General features: G+C 29.1%; 1 protein-coding gene across 1 annotated transcript; it reads right to left on the reverse strand.

The window, feature by feature from the left end:
- Positions 1-2,459: 2,459 nt before the first annotated feature.
- On the reverse strand, positions 2,460-6,744 carry LOC107928051 (protein SRG1). The gene is made up of 4 exons (XM_016859209.2): positions 6,464-6,744; positions 4,201-4,448; positions 3,657-3,981; positions 2,460-2,938 (listed from the first exon to the last, which is right to left on the reverse strand). The coding sequence occupies exons 1-4, from the start codon at positions 6,719-6,721 to the stop codon at positions 2,687-2,689; spliced, it is 1,083 nt and encodes a 360-aa protein (XP_016714698.1). The 5' UTR covers positions 6,722-6,744; the 3' UTR covers positions 2,460-2,686.
- Positions 6,745-19,598: the final 12,854 nt, after the last annotated feature.

A 19,598-nucleotide genomic window follows, 5' to 3' on the forward strand; every position in this document is an offset into this window, starting at 1 on the left:
TTAATTTTCAAAGTGAGAGTTGTATAGTTTTGATTTATATAAAACAGTGGTTAAAATTCTTATCAGATACCAGTTTAACACGAATTCAAATCATGTTACCCCATCCCCACCCCTATTATTATATGTAAAAAAAAGTGAGGGTTATACAACACAATTTCTAGTCCAAACCCAGTTGATTGTTAATATATATGTAATGTTGGAGAAATTTTTTTAATGTATTTGCAACTATCTTATACCCTTAAAACGCAATTTGGAGTCACTTAAAAAGTGCATGTAGAGTTACGATCTTATTATCAATAAGGCCATGGTAAGTGACTACATATATATATATATATATATATAGTAATAGTTGATTTTTGCTCAAATTCCCATGCTGGTTAGAGAGAAAAAAAAATCAATTTGCGGTGTTCTGACAATTTTGAATACGTTAAAATGTAAAATAAGTCTTCTGAAAATAATTAAAATGAATTAAGTTTTTTTGTCGAAAAGTGCACTTATTTGAGCTCTTTGAATTATGATTAGTATTCAATTAAGCCCTTTGAATTTATCTTTCTGTTAAAGCTCCTGACGGCCGTCAATTACTAACATGGTAAAAATACTAACGTCGCAAGCTGTACGTGGAATGTTTAATTGATATTTTTTTATTTTATTTTATGAAGGCTTAATTGATTTTCTTATTATTTTACGAGGGTTTAATTGATTGTGTAAGTAAAAGAATTATTAAAATTCTAAAAATAAATCTATTTTTTACACATGAATTAAAAAATTCATAAAAAGTTATTAAAAAATTATTTAAAAATATAGAGAATTTTTAATATTTTATAAAAGCTTTTACTATAATATAAAAAAATATTATAAAAAAATTAGAAAATTTATTGAAACATCATTAAATATTATAAATTATTATAAAAATAGTATAATTTTTTAAAATTATTAAAAATTAGAAAAACTACAAATAGCTTAGAGAAAATTATTAAAAATCAATAGAAGTTTATAAAATAAAAGGTTATAAAAATAAAGTTATAAAAATTATAGAAAAATTTTGTTATTTTGTTGGTATGGAGTCTTTTGTTTTGGTGATAAGGAAATGGGGAAATTGAAGTTTGATGATCAAACTTGTATGGGGTGTCAAGTGAGAGGTTTAAGTGACGAAGAATTCAGTGCTTGATGGCTTAAGGTGAATGTTGGGTAAAGGTGCTCATGGATCGATCCGATTTACAACAATTAAAAATGTGTAGAAAATAAGTTTATGTTAATATTTTTTTATATTTTATAATTAAATTTAAATAAAAAACATTTTTATTATTTCTAAACCAGTGAAACGAAATCATTTTGGAGAGTTAAGTCTAGTTAGACTTGAGTCTAATTTTTTTTTTCTGAAATCAGGCCTAAATTCAACTAATCCTATGAACATCTAAATATTTTAGTTGATGATAGATTATGCGAAGAAGTTGACAAGGATATAAGACGATGCATGCGAGAAAACAAACATGTGTAGTAATTTTTAATTTTTATAAATTTTCTTTATTTTTTATATTTTATATAGTATTTGAATAAATTTAATATATTTTTCTAAAATTTTTAATAACATTTAAATTGTTTCTATAATTTTTTTTTATAAATTTTGTAACATTTTTCTAAAAATTTTTATAACATTTAAAAAATTTCTATATTTTTAATAGTTTTTATAATTATTTATAATTTTCTAATAATTTTTAATGAATTTTATAATTCATGTTAAAATTAGATTTTTTTCATAATTTTAATAAAGTTTTTACTGAAATAATCAATTAAGCCCTCATAAAATAATAAAAAAATCAATTAAGTCCTCCATATCATCATTTTGCCACGTTAGCTTGCCACATCACCTGTTACATCAACAGTTAACAACCTTTAAGGATTTCAACGGAAAAATAAATTTAAGAGGCTTAATTGGATGCCATTCATGACTCAAAGGGTTCAATTGGGCGCACTTATTGATGAGGGGTTTAAATGATTTTTTAATTATTTTCGAAGGATTTATTTGTCATTTTAGCCTTTTGGGTTCATAATCTAAAAAAATCAATTATCTTTTATCTACTTAAAAATTTAATTATTTTAAAAATATTTATCAATAAAATTTTGAAACTTTACGAAATAGTATTTAAAACTCATTTTTATCAAAATAAAGTCCAAAATCTTAAAACCTATATCAACATGAAAAAAAAATTAAGAACCGAACCTAACCAAATTACCATAAACAATTTAAAAAAACTTGATAAAACCGAACCAAACTCGGCTTGGAAGGTTCCCCCTAAGGATAATTTCAATGTTGACCTTAGAATTAACGATACTAAATATATTTGTAGCTCTTTGATTAGAGTGAGTCAACTATGAATCTTAATGGTGTAATCTTTGCCATTTGCTGTCATTGATTCCTTGTTGGTTTCTTTTATAGGCAATATCTCTCTGGCAACATGTTTTAAGAGAAAAGGTTGGAATCTACTTGTATTTATGTTTATTAAGTACAAGACAACAACATGAATATTTGGAAGTTTATCTATGTATAGTACTTGCTTTAGGTTCCTAATTCCTATGTAATTTAATGATAGCATACCACATACATAGATACATGCACACATGCAAATCTTTATAACATGTTGGGGGCACTTCCCTTATTATATATAACTACCACAACACATCGTCCTTAATCCTGTTCTATTTTCATGTAATCAAGATAAGATTTCCCCTGAAGCTTACGAGAGAACATCCCTTTGTAGTATTCTTCAACTTTCACCCTCCTAAACATGGCAGACTTTTGTTTTGACACCAAGCTGGGTGCAGGCCCTATTTCTCCCCCAGCCCCCACTCCGATGAATGTCGCAAACGAGAGCCTTTCCTTTTTTGGGTTCACTGTCGCACGATGTTCAATGCTACGGTACGTCCCGTTCGTTAAAATCTGCCATACAAAATATCAGTGATGTTGTAAAGTTGGAATACAATGGTGCTATATATATATAATTATTGAATAAACTACATTGATAGTCACTCAACTATTAGTAAATTTTTTTTTGTCATTCAACTATGACAAGTTACAAAATTGTCACTCAACTATTAAATTTTTTCTTTTAAAATTGGCATAATAGCAACTTTAATCCTCAATAGTTATACACTGTGCTAATTTAATCTTGATTAATTGATTTTAAAATATTTAACCCTCAACATTTATACATTGTGTAATTTGGTTTCCTTTTTGCATTTTTACTTTTCTTTGTGACATTAAAGGTTACTTGTAAAAGAATGAGAAAAGATGAAAAATATTATCTTGAATTTTTGGGTATTTCCATTTTTTGGTATATTTTCAATTAAATTTAGTTAATAAATTTATTTTTTAATTTTTAGGTGAAATTATCACATACAAAAGAAAAACTAAAAAAAAAAACTTAGTACATAATATGTAACGTTGAGGGTTATTTTTTTAGACTCAATTATGACTAAATTGACATTATGTATAAATGTTAAAGTTAATATTATGCCAATTTAAAAGTTAAACAGGGTGAAAAAAAAGGCAAAATCAAATAGTTAGGTAACATTTTTGTAACTTTCCATAATTGAATGATAAAAAAAAAAACTTACCAATAATTGGGAAACTACTAGTTTACCCTTAATTATTCTACCTCTAAGATGTCTCCAACGTTGAGAATGAAGGCATTTGGGAGTGGTTTAACGGGAACCCAATTCCCATCTTTCCTTACTTGAAGACCATGGACATCATTGAGCTGAAGCAAAATGGTTATGAGAGTAGCATCTGAGTGAGGAGTGAGGCCCAAGACCTGGTCAGATAGATGACATGGTGGGTAATAGTTAACCCTAATTGTTTGCCTTCCCTCTCCGACGAGCTCCTTCATTTCTTCGGTTTTCATGCCAATGGCTTCTACAATCTTTTCTAGGATTGCCGTTGATAGCTTGTTTAACTCAGATGTGTAAAGCTCCATTATATCTCTACACCAAAAGCATTAGAATAATTGGTTAGGTTAAAGCCAATTAGCCTAAATGTTTCACAAGAGTGTTGGTATTACTTTTGATATAGTGATAACCTGTATATTTTTTTGCGTGTGTTTGTGTACGTGGCATACTTGTGTCTAATAACATTTTTAGTTCATGATATTTAGATTATGATGTGATTTGATGTTTTAGTTATAAATTGTGGGAGTGTTGTACCTCAAAGGAAGAGGGAGGTTGGGGAACAAGCGAGGGTTTCTAAGGTGGAGAGGATGAGTGAGCATGTTGAAGAGGTCACACCAATCAAGCTTTTGACCTTCCGACACAACAAAAGCTTGTCCGAATCCTTCTACATTCCCAGGACATTGCCACAGCTTTTTCTTCTCTTCCATCGGAAGTTTGAACAACTCCTCCAATTCCGCTTTCACTTTCTCCAGCAATCTTAAGTTCACTCCATGGTTCACTAGCTGCACCATGAATTTACAAATTGTTAAAGTCCTAACCAAATTCACACACACATATATTTATATTTCGTTTTACGAATCATGATCAGGGTTCACAACTATCCCTTTCAACAATACCGTCTTCAAAGTTTGAACATATGTTCTCTTTTTGGGAGTACAATATGTTTTACCACTACACCCAACACTTACTAGTAAAGAGTAATCAAGCTGAGTCGAGCCCAAGTATTGTCAAGCTCGAGCTCAATCTCGATCGAACATCTATTTTTAAGTTCAAGCTCGGCTCTAGATATAATCGAGCTTGATTAAGCTCGTTTACCAATTTTTGTACCCAAGCTAGGCTCGATAATTAAGCTTAGGTTTAATGATATATATTAAGGGAAATAACATAATTTAAAAATAGAAAATTATAAAAAGCTCAATAAGACTTGCAAGTTATTCGAGTCAAGTATTACTAAGCTTGAATTCAACTTGTCAATAGCTCGAGTTCGGTTCTATAATTACTGGTCAAATTTGATTTTGTTTAAATCAAACTCAAATAATTTCTAAGTATCAAAGTCTCATTTATACCCTACTTATAAGTTAAAGAAACTGTGTAAGGATTTAAGTATGTTAAAGAAACCTGGAAAAGCCTCATTATGTCATGTTAAAGAAATGGTAACAACCTAATTAGTTACTAAACTTTTACATGTTTCTGTTTCAATTAGTCAACTATGAAAATTTGTAATTTAAATTATTTCAAATTCATTTTTTAGTCAACACAAGATGACATTATCGTTTATTTTTTAGATAAACTCAATTATTAGTGTTTCTGTTTTAGTTACTCGACTATACAAAATTATTTTAAATTAGATTTTTTAATCACCATACTATTAAGTTGATAACGGAGGTTTGATATTATCTTTTTTATTGATCTAATAATAAATTTAGCCCTTTGATATTTATACTTTTTATCAATTTAGTCATAATTCTTAAAAAATCCAATAAATTTAGCCCTTAATATTTTCAAAATTTGTTAATTTAATACTAATTGTTGATTTTTTTTTCTCTTGTTCCTATTTTTATGCTCTTAGCTAGTGCCATTTAGTGTAGAAAACCTAAAGGTTTCCAGTTTCCTATGCTAGAAAGATCATAAATTGTTGACAAATTTTTTTCACACTTCAGATTAAACGGTGCTTCCTTGACATTGAAAAACTCAAAAAAAAATAATTTTCGGTGCCAAAAAAGTCATAACTTGTTGGAAATTTTTTATGTTAAAACAATGGCTCTCCCATGCGAAAAGAGAACTCAAATCTTATTAGCGTCAAATACAAAATATTATATATATATATATATATAGATAGATGTAAAACATTTCTAGCACCAAATACTAGTAAAAATGCTTAGAGCTATTTTTTTTTTAGAATTAGAACTAAATTGATAGAACATATAAATATTGAAGAGATAATTTTTTTTATTCAATAAAAAAAGGCCATGTCGAAACTTCCGTTTTCAACTTAATGGCATGGTAACTAAAAATTCTAATTTTGAATACTTTATTGACCAAATCCAAAAAAAATTATAGTTTGGTGACCAAAACAGAAACATTCTCATAATTGAGTGATCATTCATGTGATTTATCCAAAAATTAAATGGTCACATCATCCAATCGTTTCAAACTTAACCACAAGAAATGATTGTATGAAACTATGATTCCACGTCATCCCTATGCCTTTCTAATAAGTGAATGACAAATCATATTTTTCCTCCTGAATTTTAGCATTTTTAGTTGGATTTGAATTTTTTCGGGAGAGAAAAGTTAAAAATAATGAGGAAATATCCGATTTGTCATTCACTTATAGAAAAAGGATAGGGATGATGTGGAATCACAGTTTCATACAATCCATTCTCCTTAACCACGCAGTTACTAAAAAAATGAATTCGAGTAACCTAGTATTTAAATTGAAAATTTTCATGATCAAACTAGAAACACGGTTAATTAGGTTATTTACCCTAGAGAAATAATACATAAAACATTTTACCTGGAAGAAACCCCATTCTTTACAAGCAAAATCAAGCTTGTGGATTTCGGAATTCATTGATTCTTCAGAGACCAATCTCTGCATATCAATAACGGGGATTTCCAACACCTGGTCGCCGCCGTGGGCAACCGCATCTCCTTCAAGTTCAGGGCGGAGATACCTGTCGGGAATGGCGGATAAAGGTTGTTTAGCCAGCTCTTGAACACTTGGCACCAGCACTGAACTTCCCACATTGGATGCTTTTGAATTCCTTTCCATGTTTTTCTTCAACTCTTGAAATTAAATATAAACTGAGTTTCGCTATACTTCCTAATTTATAGTACACAATTGATGATTATTGTCAATTTATTAATCGTATATTTCTAATTTATTTTTTATCTGATAATTAAATACGAGTATAGAAATAATTTTGTATAGATTGAGTGTATAGTCGTATTGCCACATCTCTAGGTTTTTAATGGTTTGCTAATTAAATACTCTTTCATGTGCCATACATTGCTGTTAATGGTCGTTTGAGAAAATAAAAATATTAATAATGGACCAATTATTAATATTATTAAAATATTTTAACAAATTATTGTTGTGGTATTTTAAAATTTAAAAAAAATCACTTTTTAATCAAAGTGAAACGTTGTAATGCATTAAATTTAATAGAAGAGCTTTAAGATGTTAATAATTAAATTTAAAATTTTAAAAAATTTAAAAAAACCTAAAATTAACTTCAAAAGTCAAATCTCATTTTTTATTAAAAAAATAACCTTGACTTTTGGTGCTTTGCTACGATGAGAATGAAATGTAAATTTTTAAAGCCAACTTGACCATTTATTTTAAGGGTCATATTCCACATGAATATATTTAAAAATCTTCATATATTCAAATTATATTAAATATACATGAAATGAAAATATTAAATATATTTTCATGAGAAATTTTATGGGTAGTTTTTTTATAATTCAGCTTATAATACTCTATCCCAGTAAGATTTTCTAACAATTGACTTTCGAAGTTTTAATAGGTGAAGATTCAATTTCCACTATGAGTAAAGATAGAGACATCCATGTCCATGTCCCTATAGTGTGTGGCCGTGCACCTATGTACAATTTGATGTCTCAAGGTGCTTTCCTTCTATGAACTTTTCAAGGCTTTTGAAGGAGATGACATGACTCGTGATAATACCACCATTTTGGAAGATTCGATCAACAATTCAGTAGACGACACTTTAAAATTTTTTTTAAAAGAAATTGTAAATTCCATCAACAAAAATAATTAAAAATTCATTAAAAATTATCTCCACATTTATATAAATAATATATAAAATCAAACTCTTGACGAATGTTTAAAAATTAATAACGTTGGAAAGTCAACAAATTGAGAAGGATTGACTAGACATTTTAATTTAGTAAAATTTGACAATATTTAAGCTTCATTTTGATTTTATTTAAATTAAATATTGTCAAAATTTTGAATATTAATGAGGGCTGACAATACTTATTCTCCTCAAAATTTTTATTTTTATTTTTTTAATAGATTAGAACACTTTACATCAAGTTAAAAAAAAGCAAAAGGTGAAGTTACATACAAGTGTAAAATTTTTTCTTTCTCAAAAGCCAATTTGGCAATGCAATCAGCTTCAACATTTTATTATTTGAGAACATGTTCAACTGATCAATTCTTTACATTCTTCAAAAGTTGAGCTATGCATTTGATTATTATTAAATTTGAACACTTCGACAAAGATTTCTTGATAACTCTAATAACTTCCATGTTGTCCGTCTGAATCAATATCTTATCAAATTATCTTCTTTGCACCAACAACATGCCATCAAGAATGCCTCATAATTCAATTTCAAAAACTGAACATTAATTCTCCAATCTATTTAATCTTATCTTTAGAAAACTGAATTTTTTTTTTAAATTTCTTCATCAAGTTTACTTTATCTTTTATTTCTAAACTGTTCCGTATTGAAGTTTCAAAAGTTTTAATTAAATTTCTTCCGTTGAAAAATTAATGTATAAATATTTTATTTTCATAATTTTTTTTTTGGGTGTGGTGAAGAATGATGCTAAATTAGGATTGAATTGAAGTTTTAGAATCCATAGGCATTTAGGTATTTACGTATGATTGTGGGTTAAAAGTAATCATTTTTTAAGGTGATCCTTTTTGAAGCAATTATGTTATTTTAAAAAAATAGTTAGGTTTTTTTTTTTGGGTATATATGAGAGTGGAATTATTTAACAAGTTATATCAAAATAGCCAATTATTTATTAAAATAGATGTTTTTCTATAGCACCTTGATATTTTTATGGGAGCCTTAGAGTAAATAGGATCTTCTTCTTCTTTTTATCTTTTTTACTTTTTTATTATTAATATTTTTTTTATCTTTTTTACTTTGATGGTGAAGTTTACAAAACAAAATCAAGCAAGTTTTATTGTGGGAGGAACATCCCTGATAATATTATTGTTGCACAGGAGGTAATTCATTCCATGGAAGGTTTCAAAGGATGAAAATATGGGATGACTTTGAAAATTGACTTGGAGAAGGCGTATGATAGAGTTAGATGAGATTTTTTAGAGGACACCCTATCGGAAGCAGGATTACCATGTTTATAGGTTTCAGTGATTCTGAACGGTATATAATCAGCCTCACTCTAGGTCCTTTAGAATGGTGATGTCACGAAAGCTTTTAGGTTGTCATGCGGAATAAGACAAGGAGACCCTCTTTCGTCATTTTTGTTTGTACTTTGTATGGAGAAATTGGGACACCTAATTGAGAAGACAATCAATCGTGGGAGTTGGTCTCCGATTTTCCTGTCAAGAAAGGGCTTAGCTTTATATCATTTATTTTTCGCAGACGATCTTATCCTTTTCTATGAAACCAATAGGAATCAAGTAGCTCAAGTTAATGATATTCTTCGCATATTCTGTCATTTTTCGAGCAAAAAAGTGAATAGAGGAAAGTCACAGATATTTTCTCTCCCAATACACTAATTAGTTTAGCAGATGCAATTTGTAGAGATATTGGTTTCATGCATGTGGATGATCTTGGTAATTATCTTGGCATGCCATTGTTTCACAAAAGAGTCACGACTAATATTGTAACAGTCCGTTTTCCAGTGGTGTCAAAAATAGTAATTTTGGGGCCACCAAATCCTAAGAGTAAGTTCATAAATATTATTATTTAATATTTACAAGTTGAATATAGTTTTAAAAATGTTTTTTATGGTAATTTATGTGATATAAATGATTAATTAAGTTCAAGTGGTAAGACCCTGGTCGAGTGGTTTTAGAAAATGAGGTATCGGGACCTCATTTCTATAAACCAAGCCGTAAATATTTTTATAAATATTTAAAAAGTTTCATTAAGGTGGTATTAAAGTTTAGTTAATAAATTTTAATGTTTTGATAGTTAATTAATTAAAAAGGACTAAATTGTAAAAGATGTAAAATTTGATCACTATTTGATTTAAGTGATTAAATGGTTAATTGAATAGAGGAAAAGAGACTTAAATGGTAATTAGACCATTATGAAAATTGGTGGACGTTAGTGGGCTTATAAATTGTTAAGGTTTGATTATTATTATTATAAGGGTAAAATAGTAAATTATTAAATATGTATATTATAATAAAAATGATAAAAATTCATTATCATCTTCTTCAATTTGAAAGCCACCACCAAAACCCTAAAGGAGAAGAAACCATTCGACCAACTTTGGTTTGATGATTTGGTAAGCAAACTTTGTCTGTTTTTAATAATTTTTATGTTTTTGAGATCGTTGCAACTAGGTCCAGCTAGCCCGTACCTTCGGTTTTGAAACTGTTAAAGATTTTGAATGTTGAAATTGATGAACCTTGTGATTTTAGAGGTTAAATGATGAATTTGATATATTATTTATTATTTTAAAGTATTTTATTAAGTGAATTTTGATGAATTTTTTGATTAGGGACTAAATTGTTGAAATAGTAAAAGTACAAGGATTTGATGTGAAATTATTGCAATAATGGGATGTATCTGATACCATAAGTATTCGGCTAGGCTCAATTTTAGGTAAAAATGGTTAACTTGCAAGTTTTAGGCTTAATGACTAAATTGAATAAAAGTAAAACTTTAGGGGTAATTTTGTAAAAATATAAAATAACTAAATTGCATAAAATACATTGTTTTACTATCTAAATTAATATATTGAATGAAATTATTAATTTAGATCAAGATCGAGTGAAAAATTGAGGAGAATAGAAAATTACCAAAAAGCCCTTGTACTTTGACATTTTTGCAGTTTAGCCAGGTAAGCTCATAGGTATAGAATTGTACATACCTATAAATATAAATAATGTTAACGTTGATTCATGAATGTATATACTTACATATATGATGTTTAAAATGTGAGTTGAAACTCGAAATATTGTAACTGAACATAAGGTGAGAAAGGATTTATTAGAAAACTATTGAATATTTATGAGATATGATATATATGCGATTTCAGCATGATTATGAATTGTTATAGCATGTGTATCGAGAAATATGAAAGTGATTAATAGATGATGTTAATCATTGTGATGGCACATTGACAGTATGAATATATGTATTGATATTATATCATGTGTACAGAAACAATGAAGTGCCCTTGAATGATAAATATGTTTAAAGGAAATGGATTACATGAAATGCCCTGTTGAACGTAGTAATTGCTAGGATACGATTGGCGTGCCAATAGGGTTAGAATGCACGCTTGTATAGGATTTGCACTTCGGTTCCCCTGTATACACTTCAGTGTCTCTATTCACACTACAATGCCCTTGTTTGCACATTTGTGCCCCTCTCTGCACTTTAGTGCCCCTGTTATGCATCTATAATGCCTTTGGTGTGGTGTAGTTACCCGAGTATCCGAGTCAAGTTACTAGTTCGTCAGGCTAATAGTGAATGTAATTTATAAAATTATTTTAATGTTAAAGGCTAATGTATAGTCAAGATATTAGTAAATGTTAAATGTTAAATGTTCAATGTTCAATGAATTACTTAATCATATGTGAGTATCGTTAAATAGAAGTTAAATGTGAAAGAGTTATGTTAAAATGCACTAGCTTGTGGTTATGGTTGGTGTTTATGCTTATGTTTCGTGAGTTTTGCAAAGGAAATGGGTGAGAATAGATGTTGAAATGATAAGTTCATAGATGTAACGAAATATGATGAAATAAAAAGAATTGTTGAGTTAAAGGACTTACTTGTAAGGAAGGAATTTAGTTATGTTGTGAATAGATGCTCTGATTCGCGAATTGATAACGTAATTAAGCTTATGCTAAGTAAATGGAATGGTAAGTAAGTAAATGAAATGATTCATTGTTTTAAGAAAAGGTTGATGGTTATGTAATTCGGCTTATAATACATTATTATGTTATAAATGGAAAGTATTCGGGATGTTAATGAACATATTCATTTGTGATATGATAGTTATATAGTTTGATAAATCTTGAAGCATTGGTATAGGTTTATTTATGAATTATAAAGTTCATATTTAAAATGAAATATTATGTTTAAGTTTATACGAGCTTACTAAGTATACTTTGCTTTTGTGGTTGTCTTTCTCCTACTTTACAGATTATTGGAAGCTCAATCGAGTTGGAAGCTAGTCAGAGATCTATCACACTATCCATCGACTATATCGGTAGATTTTCATGATTTTGAGCCATGGTTATAATGGCATGTATAGGTGTCTTTGTTTGATGAAATTAGCCATTATGTTTGGCTTGTAAATATGCTATTTTAAGTGATGAAATAGTTGCTATGTTGACATGTATGTATGATACTTTAATGGTTGTTAGGTTGGTATCTAAGTACTTAAATGATGGTAGTTGAAATGATGAATATAAAGGTATGTTATGAAATGTTGGTTTGGTATGGAATGAGATAGTGCATTGAGTTGTTAAATGGTTAGTTTTGGTTGTGGTTGGCATATGGCTAAGTTGTTAAGGTATTGATTGAGTTGTGTGGATGGTCATATTGGTGGTTAGGAGTACGAAAATGATATGTGAACATTATGGTAAATGTAGTATATAAGTTGTTCAATTGGTTAATTGATTTATGGCTAAATTTAGTAAATGTTTAGTCAAATTTGATTGTTGTGTTTGAGGTGCCTTTAAGGCATATTGGTTGTATGGCTAAGTACTATGATGTTCTAGCATGCTTATGCATGTTTTAGGTGTATCTTGAATGCATGAAAATAGGTGTTTTTGGTTGGTGTAAGTAACTAGGCTTTGGGTGAGAAAAATGGCTTAGAAATGGCTTATTTATCGTCCACACAGCCAAAGACACAGGCGTGTGTCTCAGCCGTGTGTGACATATAGCCATGCGACATGGCTGTGTGTCCCATGTAGATTACAAAGTGTTGCAAGTCAGGCGGTTACACTGCCTAGCACACGGCCAGGCACACAAGCGTGTGAGGCCATTTCGAGGGGTACACGGCTTGGCACACGGGCGTGTGGCTTGGCCGTGTGACCCAAATCAGAGAGTTACACGGGCACGGACACGGTCTAGGAACGGTCGTGTGTCCTTTTTTTTGAATACCCACACAACTTGAGACACGAGCGTGTGTCTTAGTCGTGTGACCCTTGTAGTATGAAATTTTTAAACTTTTTCCCAAAAATTCTATATATTTTCGATTTAGTCCCTATTCATTTCTAAGGTGATTTTTGGGCCTCGAGGACTCATATAAGGGACTATATGTTTGAGTTTGGATAATTTTACTATGATTTATGTTATGTTTTGAATTTGTTGAATATTTGTTCATTGTGATATGTAAACTTCTGGTATTGCTCCGTAGCTCTATTCCGATAGTGGATACAGCTAGGAGTGTTACAAATACTTTTGATTTCGTGGTTAGAAAAGTTCGAAATAAGTTGAATGGGTGGGAAGGAAGGAAGCTATCTTTGGCTGGAATAATTTCGTTAGTAAAATCTGTATTGCTTGTTATTCCTAACTGTTTCATAAGCACAATTCGAATTCTTGTTTCTATAAGTCGTGAAATTGAAAATTTAGCTCGTAATTTCATATGGGGAATGACATTGGGGTCCAAGAAACCAAAATTAGTGTCTTGGGGGGATTGTTGTTGACCCCTCGAGTCTGAGGGTCTTGGACTCAGAAGCCTTGTTGATCAGAACATAATTTTTTTTTGTTTGGGTTTCCAAATTCCCACTAATACGGAAGCTTTGTAGGTGTAATTATTGAGAAACAAGTATAGTGTACAACTGGTGTTACCAAAGCCATAGCAAAGAGTAATTGCTCTTATATTTGGAGATCTTTGATGAAGGTATGGTCGGATGTGATTGCCAATGTTTTCTGGTATTTAGGGGACGATTGACTTACAGAATTTTGGAATGATGTGTGGGTTTGTCAAGTTGGTCAACTTAGGGGCTTTTGCATAGGTATTGGGCAGCCAGATAATACTTTACGTGTTTGTAGCTTGGTGAATAGTAATAGGGGTTGGGATTGGCCTCAGTTACACAATTTGCTTCCTAATAGTGTCGTTAAGCTCATTGTAGTATGGCTCCATCATCCACTGATGCAAGATTGGATAGGTTAGCTTGGAAGTGGATGTCTAAAGATAACTTTTCTAATGCTGAAATGTATAGGAGTATGTACCAACATGTTCATGGCGAAGGCTTTAATTGCTAGAAGTTAATATGGAAAGCTAAAGCGCCTCAACGAGTGTGTCTTTCTCTAGGCATTTTGGCAGGATAGGCTACTGATGAATGGTGAAAGACATATGATTAATGAGGGACACTGCCCTAGATGCGATGAGGTGTTAGAGTTAGGACTCCATGCTATTAGGGATTGTCCTTTCTCAAGAACGGTATGGCAGTTAGTGGTGCCAAAACATGTTTAGAGTGCGTTATTTTCCTTGTCGCTTAGTGACTGGTTGCTATGGAACTTAATGAGTTCAAGGAGATAGAGGTTTAAGGAATTTGAATGGCAATCCCTTTTCTCCATGTTATGTTGGTTGCTATGGAAGAATCATAATATTTATGTTTTTGCTAATAGTAATAACTATGTACAAGGACTTGTAGATATAAGTATTATTTGGGCAAGGAGCTATGCAAAATTGGATTCAATCTGGCCTCAACCAAATCTTATGGTGTCAGCTATATGGTGGTCACCACCGGAAAAAGGGTGAGTTAAACTCAACACGGATGGAGCTATGTCGTACATTAGCAATTATGCTTAGGTGGGAGGCATGTTTAGAGATGTTAATGTGAGATGGTTGTGTGGTTTTGAATTCCAGTTGATAGAGAAACAATTTTTCAAGTTGAAGCGCGTGCCATGCTTGAAGGATTGCTCATAGCATGAGAGAAGGGATTCAGGCAATTAGAACTAGAATGCAATAACACGCTTCTAGTGGAGACTCAGCTAGCTGTGTAACAGCCCAATTTTGGGTCTAGATGGAGCAGTGATTTCGGGACCACAAATCCGACAAGGAAAAATTTATTTTAAAATTATGACATGGGTTGCATTATGATAGGAAGGTTGCATAAAAATACTGATATGAAAATTTTATCGATTTAGTGATTAATTAAGGAAATAACCTATTTGTATAAAATGTAGAATTTGAATTCTAGAAGCTAGAAGGGTTAATTAGCTATGAAATTGTAATACCCCGAAAATTACTACAGTAAGAAAGTAAGATAATATCCCTGATATGGTGAAATAAGGAAATAAAGTGATAAAAAGGGTAATTGAGTTATGTCAACATTGGAAAGTATATTATGACATATTAATTCAAGAAAGGATTAAATTGCAAAAGTGAGAAAAGTTTTGTTACCCAAGAGTAAATACTCAAAATTTGAGGGGTTAAAGTGTAAATATGAAAAATTTGAAGGACCAATAGTGTAAATATTTTAAGGGTGGAATAATCTAGAAACTAAGGAAGATGGATGAATTGGGACCAAATTGAAAAGATGAAGAATTATGAGGGACTAAATTGTAATTTTACCAAATTAAGTGATGACTCAAGGATGAAATTTTAAAAGATCTAAAGGGCAAAATGGTCAATTAGAAGAAAGAGAAATCTAGAAAATAATGATGATGTTGGAGATATTTTAGATTAAATAAATAAATATTAGTTTATTAATATTTTAATTTGATTTTTAAATGATATTTTATTATTTTATTTAGTGTATATATATGGAAGAAAAGATGAAGAATCATCATCTTCTTCCCCATGCAACTAACGTATGAAGAGAAAAGAAAGAGAGAAACTTTCTTTTCTTTACAATTTGGTCCTTTTATCAAAAATTCACCATTTTCACTTAGAAATCAAAAGAATTTCCATATTCATCAAGAGAGAAAGATAACAAGGAGACTATGGGGAGCTAGAATATCAAGTTAGATTCAAGAAATAGAAGTTGGAGGAGGGAGAAAATCAAGTTAAAGATTGAAATCAATGGCATAAGGTAAGAACATCAAGATTTTTATATACTTTTGAGTTTGATATTATTGAAAAAGTAGGAAATTAATGTTAAGGTAGAGTTTCATTATATAAGGTTCTATATTCTTGTTATGTTAGTAAAGGGAAATAAGAGAAAGTGATGGAAAATATTGAAGAGAAAGGAAAGGAAAGTGTTATAAATTTAGTTATCAACATTTTACACTAAAACAGTTTTGAGACAGCAGCAGTAGTCTGATTTTGAAAATCTATCAAAAATCGTATAAATGGAATTAGAGGATGAAAAAAATATTAAATTAAAGCTTATTGAATCTAGTTTCTCATAAAAGAAACGGTGTAAGTAATGAAATTGTAAATTATGAGATATAATAGGTTTTGTGAGATAAGGTCAGAATGATTTCGGGTTCCCCTATACTGACTTTGGAAAATAATCAAAAATTGGAGAAAAATAATTAGAGACTTAAATTTATATTTTTAAATACTTAATTAGTCTATTTTCAATAGAAACAAATGGTAACATCATTAGAATTCTGTACGAGGAGATAATTAATTTTTAGTGAAGAAGGGTCGGAACTGTCAGACAGCAGAACAGGGATGATTTTAAAGAATAAACTGTACTTATTCGATAAACCAAAAATTCTGAAAATTTTATGGTAAGAAGATATTTTAGTCTAGTTTCAGATAAAATTAACGGATCTTAATTTGGAGTCTTTTAGCTCAAGATATAAATAATTTAGTGACTATGACTCAAGTGGACAGCTTTGAATGAATATATAAGTAAATGGTGAAATTATAGATAATGTTACCTATAAGCATGTTATATACATTAAGGATGTGGAATGGAGAGGAGGAGGAGGAAAATATATGATTATTCAACTAGCACTAGTTTTCATTAAAAATGACCAATTTACATGTTTTAGGTTCAGGGACTAAATTGAACAAATGTGAAACTTTAAGGGTAAATTTGTAAAAATATCAAAAAGTAACTAAATTGCATGAAATGAATTGTTTTATTATTTAAATTAGTAAATTGAATGAAATATTAATTTAGATCAAGATTGGGTGGAAATTCGAGAAAATAGAAAATTACCAAAATGTCCCTAAATTTTGGTATTTCTACAATTTAGCCTGGTAAGTTCGTATGAACTATATTCTGTATAATTTTAATTAAAGTGAATGTTATTTGATGATTAATATTATATAGATATGTGTTTTATTATTGAAATTGAATTATTATTGGTAATATGTACAATTATTAGATGCAGTGAGATGATTATCGGAAGCTCGATTGTGGTTGGTAGGAAATGTTGCATTATTTATATTGTGAAGAATTATAAAAGCATGTTAATAATTTGAAAATTTTAATAATTAATGGAATTTTATAACTTGATTCAATACGTTTACAAGTGTATGTGTTCTGGTAATGCCTCGTACCCTATTCCGGTGTCGAATATGGGTAAGGGGAGTTACAAGCTGGTGGAGCTGGCAATAGTAATTTGATGGAGCTACATTTAATTAATTGCCTTTTCAGATGAAATTGGAAGATAAGACTTTGTCATATTCCAAGGTCTCAAAATGCAGTTGTTAATCAAATGGCCAAGTACGTGAATAATGGTACACCGAATTTATTGTTATTTGTGGATCCACCAAGTTCAGTACAAGGGGTTTTGCCGTTCAAGAGTAATGCATTTACACGAGTTTGATTGTTTCAATGTAACTGCTTAATGTTGTTCCTTTCTACCAAAAAAAAAATCTAGATGGGATAAGAAATCAATGACGTTCAAGAACTCATAAATTATAGACTATATTAAAATATACAAATTAAATATTAAAAAATCAATGAGGTTCAAAAAATAATAGATTATAAACCATATTAAAATATATAAATAATTATCTACTTATTAAGTTTTACATATACAATTTTTTTTTCTTTTACTAATAAATCAATTATACTTACATTACGTTTTAAAATCTTTAATTACCTGATTAATTAACAAATTCAATGGCAATAACAATTATCTTATAAATGTAATCTCAATTTGTATACATTAAATTATAATTAATTATAAAACTCTAATTAAAATAAATTAAAAAGTTCATAAATTTTCTATATAAATGGAAGTAACAACACGTATAGCTCCCTCTCACAAAAATCTGCAGGCATAAATTCAACAATTACTAACCTTATACTCTTTTTTGGATTGTTTTTCTTACTTTCTGCGAAAGTGAATTTTAATGTTTATGGGTGAGGTCGGGTTAGATTTGGATCGGATCGGACTCATACTAGGTATTTAAATTAATTTTTTAAGTTCAGGTCCAGCCCATTCTAAAAAATAGATTTACTTTTTTTGTCCAAGCTTGATCCAATTTATGAAAAGTAAACTCGGGTTCGACTCGACTAACTCATACTTGATTTTTTTTAAATTATTTTTTTTTTAAAAATGTAATACACTAAATGCATTAAGAAAATATTAAAATAAAAATTTTCTAAAAATTTAAAAATACATTAAAAAGTATTTTTATTAAAAAAATAACTATAATAAATATTTTATTGCATTAAATATAATTTTTAAAACTTTATATTTTGGGTTGAGTTATTTAGTTGGGTAAATTTTTTTTAGATTTTGAGTAATAAATTTAATTGTTATTAGATTAATTATTTAATATAAATAAATAAAATTATTATTTAACATGTATAATTAATATAATATTATTTTATAACATAATATATTCGGACGAGGCCGGTCAAGCTCAGGCCAAAAGATTTGCCCAAAGCCAGCCTATATAGAAAATGAGCCTTAAATTTTATACAAGTCTATTTTTCCAGCCTCGTATTTTTTCTAAACCCTCACAATTTCGAACGGATATTTAGACCAGGATGGTAACCCAACCAATAAGCAGTTCTAATCATATCATTTTTCAAGTCATTATTACTGTTGTTAACTCTTTTTTTTTTGTCTGTCTTAATTTCTTTTTCAAAATTATATTTTATGATTTTCAATTTTCATTTATATATAGCAACTTTTATGAGACTTATGAGAGTAAATAGGATCAAAATGGATTATGATAAATTTTTTACTTTATTTTAATTTATATATTTTGATTTTGATTTGATTGTGTTATAAATATTAATTACATTTATAGATTTTGTTAATTGCCTTCGAGTGTTTTTTAACTTTGTTTTTTTTGGAAGTTATACTTTGTGATTTTTTGAATTAATTGTGTTGTAAATAATTTTTTTGTAATTAAAATTATTTTTTTAACAACATTTTACTATCTTCTATAAGTTACATTTTCTAGATTTCAAATTTTTATGGAATTTACAAATTTTTTGCTGAATATATAGATTTAATTGGGTTTGTATGAATATATAGATTCAGGTATTTTTTAAAAGGATATTGGAATATGAGTATTTATAAAATTTTATTATAATACATTAAATTAATAATTTTATTTTAAGTGTTACCATATTTAATTAAAATTAAAATCCATTTAATTATAACAAGTTACAATTCAATGTTTTAATGTACATTTAGTACTTTTTTTAACTAAAGCTTTTTTTTTTATAGCAATTTCAATTTATTGTCTGAAACGTATAAATAAAGATTTAATTAATAAGTTTCATGTAGATTTTTTTTTCCATTACTAATAAAACATGAATCATGTACCAAAAGAAAAATTAATCAATTATACTTACACT

The sequence above is a fragment of the Gossypium hirsutum genome, chromosome D01 (genome assembly GCF_007990345.1).
Source record: "Gossypium hirsutum isolate 1008001.06 chromosome D01, Gossypium_hirsutum_v2.1, whole genome shotgun sequence".
NCBI classification, from domain to species: domain Eukaryota; kingdom Viridiplantae; phylum Streptophyta; class Magnoliopsida; order Malvales; family Malvaceae; genus Gossypium; species Gossypium hirsutum.